This window comes from Pezoporus occidentalis, unplaced genomic scaffold, assembly GCF_034315485.1.
Source record: "Pezoporus occidentalis ecotype Australia unplaced genomic scaffold, CSIRO_AGI_Poc_V1 ctg4, whole genome shotgun sequence".
NCBI classification, from domain to species: Eukaryota; Metazoa; Chordata; class Aves; order Psittaciformes; family Psittacidae; genus Pezoporus; species Pezoporus occidentalis.
In genome coordinates, this window is record NW_026915724.1 from 17,043,267 (window position 1) to 17,052,085 (window position 8,819).

At 42.8% G+C, this 8,819-nt stretch overlaps 1 protein-coding gene across 1 annotated transcript; it reads right to left on the minus strand.

Annotated features, from left to right (window-relative positions):
- Positions 1-533: 533 nt before the first annotated feature.
- LOC134170977 (histamine H3 receptor-like) lies at positions 534-5,591 on the minus strand. The gene is given in 4 exon segments (XM_062632815.1): positions 534-1,166; positions 1,169-1,624; positions 2,175-2,341; positions 4,968-5,591. Coding segments are annotated over 4 exon segments (1,239 nt in total). The 5' UTR covers positions 5,257-5,591; the 3' UTR covers positions 534-839.
- Between the last annotated feature and the right edge of the window lie 3,228 nt (positions 5,592-8,819).

The window sequence follows — 8,819 nt, forward strand, 5'->3', positions numbered from 1 at the left end:
TGGGGCAATCACAAACAAAGCCTGGGCAGAGAATGGGTTGAGAGCAGCACTGAGGAGAAGGACTTGTGGGTGTTGGTCGATGAGAAAATGAACATGAGCTGGCTTCAGTGTGCGCTCACAGCCCAGAAATCCAACCGTATCCTGGGCTGCATCAAAAGGAGTGTGACCAGCAGGTCAAAAGAGGTGAGACCTCACCCTCTACTCTGCTCTCGTGAGATCCCACCTGCAGTACTACATCCAGCTCTGGGGCCCCCACATAAGGACATGGGTCTGTGGGTGTGAGTCCAGAGAAGGCCATGGAGATGTTCAGGTGGCTGGAGCACCTCTCCTATAGAGAGAGGCTGAGAGAGCTGGGCTTGTTCAGCCTGGAGAAGAGAAGGCTTCAGGGAGAGCTTGGAGCAGCTTCTGGTACCTAAAAAGGGGCTACAGAAAAGCTGGAGAGTGAGTTTTTACAAGGCCAGGTAGTAACAGGACAAGGCTTTAAACTGACAGAGGGGAGTTTTAGATTAGATATGAGAAAGAAGCTTTTTACTGTGCGGGTGGTGAGGCACTGGCACAGGTTGCCCAGAGAAGCTGTGGCTGCCCCATCCCTGGCAGTGTTCAAGGCCAGGTTGGATGGGGCTTTGAGCAACCTTGTCTAGTGGAAGGTGTCCCTGCCTGTGGCAGGGGGTTGGAATGAGATGATCTTTAAGGTCCTTTCCAATGCACACCACTCTATGATGTAAGGAGCTACACCTGTTTATTTCATAAGAAATCTAGTACCTGGTAATTCCAGCGTTGTGTAACTGAATCACATTCCTCATTCAGCTTCTCTTGAACCTTTCTTTTTTGTTTTCAATCTAAAAGTAACCTGATCTCAATGTTGCAAACTTTTTGGGACATAGTATTTTCATGAAAGCCATTCGAAATTTAATATGACAGAGAGGGTAGAGAAACGGATTCAGAGAGGAATTGAGCCACAAAAGCCAAAAGGTTATTTCATACAGGGACTTATGGATGCACTCTCTTTGGCAGGCCCCACGAATGATCATTAGTAAAGTGTATGGGGCCCAGCAAATGGCAAACACACACACAATTATAGCAAGCGACTTTGCTATTCTCTTGTCCTGCTGCAGTTTTGAGCCAGACCTTGAGCAAAAAGAAACAAAAAATAATTTTTTAGAGCTGTGGAGCTGTTTTGTGTTGGAGATGAACAGGTAGACTCCACTGCTGGTCTCTGTGGCCTTGTTAATGAAGAAATACTGTCCTCTGCTTCCAGTGGGGGAGAAGATGCTCCTGGACTTGGCACAAGGCAGGATCTCCAGGACAGGCTACTGGTCCTTGAGCGCTCGCAGCCCTGGGTGCTGCCGCCCCGCTGGCGCCTCTGGATGTTGTGGAAGATGTGCACGTTGAAGTAGGTCACCAAGAGCAGCGGCACAAAGAACTCCAGGGTGGACGCACACAGGAGGAAGAGCCAGTTGCTGAAGAACTCGGCATAGCACTGGTCCACTGGTACCACGCTGTGTCCAGCCACGTGCTCCCAGAAGAGGATTGCTGGGCAGTAGAGGAGAAACGCAGAGACCCAGATGGCCACCATCTTGATGACAGGGTTGGATGTTATTCCCTGCTGGGCTCTGTAAGATACCTGTGAATGCACCAAGAGGACTTTTTGCCTCATGTTCACAGGCAGTCGCTGCAGTTGGCCCCCATTCTCCATCCTGCTTGTTCTTGCTCCTAATCTTCTCCAGGATTATTTGGGACCATATCCCAGGTCTAGACATTCTCACCAGTGCTCTTCACTTCACTGTGCTAGCTCCACTGCCTTTTCCTCCCATGCCTGATTTTAGGTCCAAACCCACATCCAGTTTACTTTGAATTTCCTTTTTTATTTTCCCCTTTTTATCCCGCCTTACCCTTTTCATCCCTCAGCCTGCTCTCCCTCAAGTAGCAACACAACAGCAACCTGCAGCAAAAATTATGAGAAAAGTTCTGTTCTGGGCTGGAGCATGCTCAATGCAGAACTTTTACCCCATCAAGCTGCAAATACCCAATAATCTCCACATGCCAATGTATTTTTGAGGGCTATTATCTCAACTACATTTGAGCTTGTGCTAGCCAACATGGCAAAGTCTGGTAAATAAAATCCTCCAGTGGTCTTTTGACAAAATTGGAGAAGCTATAAACAAGGTACTTACAGCTTTAGTAACTGACAGAAAACGATCATAGCTGATAAGAACAATGCTAAATACTGAAGCTGTGCACAGAAGATAGTCCATAACTAGCCAGAGCTTGCAGATGCCTCTTCCCAAGTGCCATTTCCCTGTCAGGCTGTAAGGGATGTAGAGAGGCATGCAGAACACACCTATGGGAAGCAACCACAGAGACACCATTTGGTTGATACGTATTGCAAACAGTAGTCTTGGAAGCACAGAGAGACAATATCCTGGTATATGGTTAAATAAATAAATAAAGTCTATTACGGTGAATATGTCATTTATATACAGAAATTCTTATATTCCCATGAAATCTGACAGTGTCTTTCTATGTATTAGATCTTACTGCATTTATGTACGCCAATTGTTGGGAATAAGTTCAAGACAAATCAGCAAAGAAGGATCTGCTGAATAAGAAAACTGCAGTCTAACTAACTTAGAGTCTCTAAAGATACATAATCGGTGCTGCAGCATGTATGCACTGTGTTTGTGCTCTGACATGTAATCTCATTGCTTCTAGTCTTTTATCTGTGTTAGAGTTTTCCCCCAAACACATCTACAGGTGTTGCTGATGTTGGTTATTATTGTGAGATTGGTAAGCATTTGTAATCTAGAGAGCATATATGGGGCAGTCTGCACGGTGTCAGGAAACTTCTTCTAGAAGACATAGAGTAGACAAAGCAGTGGTATGAAACCTTCTCCCATTTTTAATGGGTGGTTTAATCTCATACGGGTTCTCCAGCTGAGATTAACTCCAGAAATCATTTTTTGTTTGTAACATTTGTTTTTTGTCCAAAAGGCCTTCTACTGAAGTGTTTTTATAAAAAGGTCATGTCTTAGTTTTACTTTTAAGCCAGCAACTTCTTCATTTTACCACTAATATTTTTTTTCAAAAGTATGGTGCGATATCTGATGCTACATTCCTGAAAATGCTGATCTACCAGAGACAAACAGGAAACTATATGCAGCTTCAAGATCATTTCAAGCTCCTCAGAGTCTTCTTTTCTTAATACGTACAGCAAGAGCTTAGAAGTTACTGAACATATCCAGGCTGATGTGGCCCACTGACAGCTGATAGACTGTCAGCAACAGGGAAATGCACACAGAGGTTTCACTACTGATGACTTGTTTTAACACACACCTTAAACACAAGCAGCATCCCTTTTGTACAAAATACTCATTTTTCATACTTGCTGATGACAGCTGCTGCTCTCATCAACTTCAATGGGATTGATGTTTGGCACCACGTCAAAAAGTAACAACTACTTTTAGTTATAGATATGAATACAGATGCAAGAACCAGGCTTTAAGCATTTATATTTGAAACTATTCTCACTTTTACTAATCGGTAGATGCAAAACATGTGAGTCACATGCCTAGAAAGATTTCAGACTTCTAAGGAATTAAGAAAATATCACAGCAGCTTCAGAAAGTAAAGCATTTTCTGACTGATCCCAGAGACAAAGTCTTACGTTTAAATGGTCTATAGGCCAACATAACACTGATACAGATAATTTCCTCTTGGTTAAGACTCCATTAGGTACCAACCACAAACAAGAGCCAATGTAGAAGTATTTAAACCGCTAATGATGTAGAGGTATTTAAATCTCTTGATTAAACTGTAAGACAGGAGGAGAAACAGACTTTTGCAGAAGACCTGCTCAATGAAATAGCAGTTCGAGCAAATTGTCTGGCTGAAGCAGGAAGCAAAAGCTCCAGCACACACATTATTTGGTTTCTGCTGCATGGGTTGAGCCCCAGAATTAGTCACCACCGATGATAAATGGCATAAATTACAGAATTTCTTAAAGGCTAAACTCATACTTCACTACAGAGCACCAACAAACTGCAGTTACAGGGGATGGTATTGCCAGAAGTGGAGTAGGCCGATGAGTGCCAGTTCCCTCCTCTTAATTTGGTGAATACTGGCCTCTGTGACTGTCTTAAGCACTTCAGCAAGAAACACCTCCTTGCTAGCCTCAAGTCCAGGTGTTTGATGGAACATCTGCCCCATGACCATGGTTTTGTCAGGCTTTTTCTGTCATATGGGCTGTCTCCCTGGCTTGAACGCTGAAGCCATTCATGCCCCCCCACCTCTTTGCCTACCATCATGCACCACAACTGGATCCATGGTACCTCCAGGGGCCAACTTTCTTGACTTTTGCAATGATGCTACGTAAAGAGTGGACTACTAAAAAAAACAGATGGGAGGTGCCAGCAGGCTATTGCTGCCATCAATCCATTTGATCTATAAATTGCATTTCACTGAGTTAAAGCCAGTATAAAACCATAGTCAAAGTGTTTTCTTGTAGTGTAACACACTCAAAAGCCATTAGTACTATGTAGAGAAGTAATTAATTTACGTGGATGTACCACCGGTAGCTGCATAAGAAAACAGTCACACTGTCAAAAATAATCATGTCCTGAAGTGTGTGATGAACAATCTTACAGGAGGAACAAAGTTAAATCTTAAACTGTAGCAAACAACCCCTTTCCTTCAAGTGGTATTCACATACAATAGTTGCTCTTTTTTGATGAAGCACCATTAAAAATATTTATATGAAAAAGGATGCATTTCTCATTCTAACATATTGTGACACATAATATGCTGTTAAAACACCTCATGCAGCTTCCACCATTCCTTACTCTCCCCCCAGACACACACCGGGGAAACAGATCTCTTAGAAGAAACCACCCACCCAGAAAATAAACCCCACCGCTTCTCCTAAGATTCCCAGGACAAAAGCAGTACGTGCCTCCGCTGCCGGGACTTACCTACTGCAAAGTCAGAAAGAGCAAGATTGAGAAAGTAATAGTTACTGCGATGCCTGAGGTTTCTGTCCATGATGAAAGCCAGGATCACCAGGGCATTTCCAAGGATGGTCACCAAAGCCAGCAACACCATGAGGAAAGCCAGCAGCACCAACACGCCCAGGGAAAACTCAGAGCCCGGTGACTGCGTGGACCGAGTCTCATTCCACGTTTCAGCCATCAGCGGAGTTTCAGCAGTGCTGTTGTGCATGCTGCCTGTCCAGCTCAGTTCAGTCCGGGAAGAAAGTCGCATCTGGCAGAGTTATCCAAAGGGCTGAGGCAAGTCTCTTAACAGGCTGGGATTAATACTGACACATCCAAAGAAAAAGATCAGAATATAAAGGTAACGGAACACAAGTCTTCAAGGCCTGGAGTCTCTAACGTTCCTTGATCTGCATGCACCAATCAGCCTGAAAACAAAATCTATTAAAAAAAACACCTTATAAGCAGCAGCAAGTTCACACTTTAAAATACACTATCTATCTCTTTCTCTCCTGAAGGTCGATCCTTATCTACTGAGGTCAGAAGAGTTAGTCTGAAAACAACTCTTTTCACAGTCAAGCAGCTGCGTATTAACATTGTGTAAGCATTTTTACACAGAATTCTGCTGAAGCTAAAAATAGATTTAATTTTCACTTCCCCAGTGGCCCAAGTTAAAGAAAGATTTGAATTATTACAGTTCTATTTCTCTTACATTAAAATGTAGGCACTGTTGCTGCTATGCCACTTGCTAAATTTTACATTTAAGAAAAAATGTGTATTTCTTAATGCTGCTGGTTAAAATCCAGTTATACTCAGCAAAAGTATCACCTTTTCAGCTCATCCTAATCAGATGCAAGTTTAGCTCTGGGCACAGCAAACCAAATACATGGACTTCGGAAGACTTTATCAGCATGGCCCATCTAATCCTCTGCCTCCTACTCCACACAGTGCCAAACCCTTAGTCTCTTTCAGGTGTGAGAAGGCATATTCCTTCCTCATCACGATTTTCACATATGAGTCTATGATTATCCCTTTAAAAAAAAAAAACAACAGTGTGTTATCCAAGCCATTACCTAATACATGCAGAAAAGAGAAGCCATCCATTTTTAAATAGACATTTAGAACCATGGAAGAAATAAAGCCTACAGGAAACATTGAAGTATTGTAACAATAAACTAATTCCATTTATTTTGCTTAAAGTACACAGAAGTTGGCAGTCTGCATGGATGTGACTCATGCCTGCAGCTCACCATCTCCATAACACCATGGCACATCCTGCGACCAGCTTTTTGGGTTGCAGGCATAAGGCTGTATGCTTGAGAAGATATACGGCAAGAAACAAGGGAAGAGGGGGTGGACAAAACGTGGAGAGGAGAGGTGAGGGACTCTAGTCTTGTCTTAGGGGGACAAAGGGAAATCACAGAATCATAGAATGGTTTGGGTTGGAAAGGACCTTAAGATCACTTAATTCCAACACCAATATATCATAAAAAGTAATTAAAGCAAAAGATGTAGGGTAACAGGAACAGGAGAGACCTCGGGAATAATAAAATGTGGCAGACAGACACCTGCCTCAGGTGCATGCACAAAGGCAGCCTGGGGAACACACAGGAGAGCCTAGAGCTCCCTGTGCAGTTATAAATCCAGTCAACAATATTCCTAGAGGGTGTCAGGAGAACTCTCTGATACAAGTACTGAAAAGGCCAACAGCAGTGACACACAGTTAGATCAGCTCTTCGCTGGTAAAGAGGAGCTGCTTAGGGATGTGAAATCAGTGGCAGCCTTGGCTGCAGTGACTCTGAGGCAGAGGAGTTCAAGATGCTAAAGGGGGTGAGGGAGGAGAGTAGCAGCACAGACAATGAATGGACCAAAGGAGCAGACTTTGGTTCATTCAGGAAAGTGGTAGGTGGGATCCAACTGGAGGCAGCTCTGAAGTGCAAAGGAGCTCAGGGAACATGCAGGCCTCTAAGAACAGCAGCCTCCATGCACAAGAAAAGCCCATCCCTATTTTCAGGAAAACAAGTAGATATATCAGGACACTGGCTAACCAGAGAAGCTACAATGCGAAAAAGCAGAATGCAAGTTTGAAGCAGGAACAGACTGCTAAGGGGGAATTTAGAAACGTTACCTGGCCATTTAAGCATGATGCTAGGAAAACCAAAGCTCACCTAGAGCTGATGCTTGTAGAAGGGCATCAAGGACAACACAAAGAACTTCAGCCACCGCATTAACAGTAAAATACTGAATAAGAAAAATGTAGATGCTTTTTTGAATGGGGCCAGAGATGCAGTGAAAGTGGATGCAGATAAAGCTGAGGTACTCAATGCTTTCTTTACTTCATTCTTCACTAACTAGGTCTCCCTCTCCTCCATGCTTAGTGAATGAGTTCAGGGAGGAGACCTGTCAGGAACAGGTGAAAATAAGGGAGGGATTACTTGACAGGACTTGACCCATAAGAAGAGCCCATGGGACTCAATGGGCTGCACCCCAGGCTGCTGAGAGAACCAGCTACCATCCTTGTAAGGCCACTTTCTAAGGTCATGGAGATGAAGGGAGGTTCCCAACAATTGAAGAAAGGCAAATGGTGCAACCATGTTTTAATGATGCCACAAGGGTAAAAGTTCAGCCTCTCTTTGATCCCTGGGAAAATAATGGAGTAAGTCCTCTTTAAAGGCATTTCTGAGAACTTGAAGGAGCAAAAGGTGATTGGGAACAGCCAGCATGGGTTTACCAAGGATACATCATGCCTGAGAAACTCAGTTGTCTTCTTTGATAAAATGTCTAGATTAGTGGAGAAGGGGGGAAGAATCATTTGCTTTTAAAAATTAGGGAATAAATCAATGCTGAAGTTTGAATCATAGCGACTGAGGAGGAAATTTATGTGGTCTATCCATCCTTCCTGTGGAGGAAAACCTTAGCCTGACATAAAGAAGAGAGTCAATTATGAAAATTGTTAGGGTTAAATGCTCATCCAAGAAATAAACAAACAAACAAATGATACCACAAGTTTTTCAACATGTATGCTTTATTTGCTGCTTTTTTTAAGACCTGAGAGAGTCAAGTTAGAAAAACACTGTTGTGGTTTGAGTTGAACCTCAGAGTCATATGCCTACTGTCACCATGTATTTACAAGACCTATTGGACAGCTGCAAAGACAGAAGAAAACTCAAAGGCATGAAATGGTGAAATGGATGAATGAGTGGATAGAGAGACTTGGCTTAGAAAGACTTGGCAAGTGAAGTCATTTGTGTCAGTGCATAAAAGGTATGCCCAAGAACAAAGGCTGAATAAGTATCCTACCATAACCCTGTAAAATGTCTGATAGGGAGAATTAAGATGCTGCCTTGACGAAGGCAGCTTTAATCCTGTGAGCACAGCAACTAAGTACTTGATTTACCCTAGGAGCACTAAGCAAAACTTTCAACAACTAGAAAAATACCACAAATTCTTGAAATACACAGGAGTGGAGTGACAAAACAGTCTGAACACTGCCTGTGTAATACATGACATCGAAAACATTGATTTCTAGTAGCTTCACTACTCTAGTAGCACAATGTGTGGTTTCAGATTTGCTTCACTTTGCGCTCCTTGACAAAGTCATTTTTCATTAGTGCAAAATGTGGATACATTTTGCTTGTCAATAATTTTGTAGGCCATTTTTCCAAAGTAAACAACACAAAACGCAAACTGAATTTTTACGCCAAAAAGCACAGGAACTGAAAAGCAGACAGTTCAAATACTTTCCCATTTTGGACCTGCCTTCAGTTTCTCTGTTTAACAGATGCTGACTTAGTACACCAGTTATTCTATAAATGTTATAAGTGTGTTGCCTCA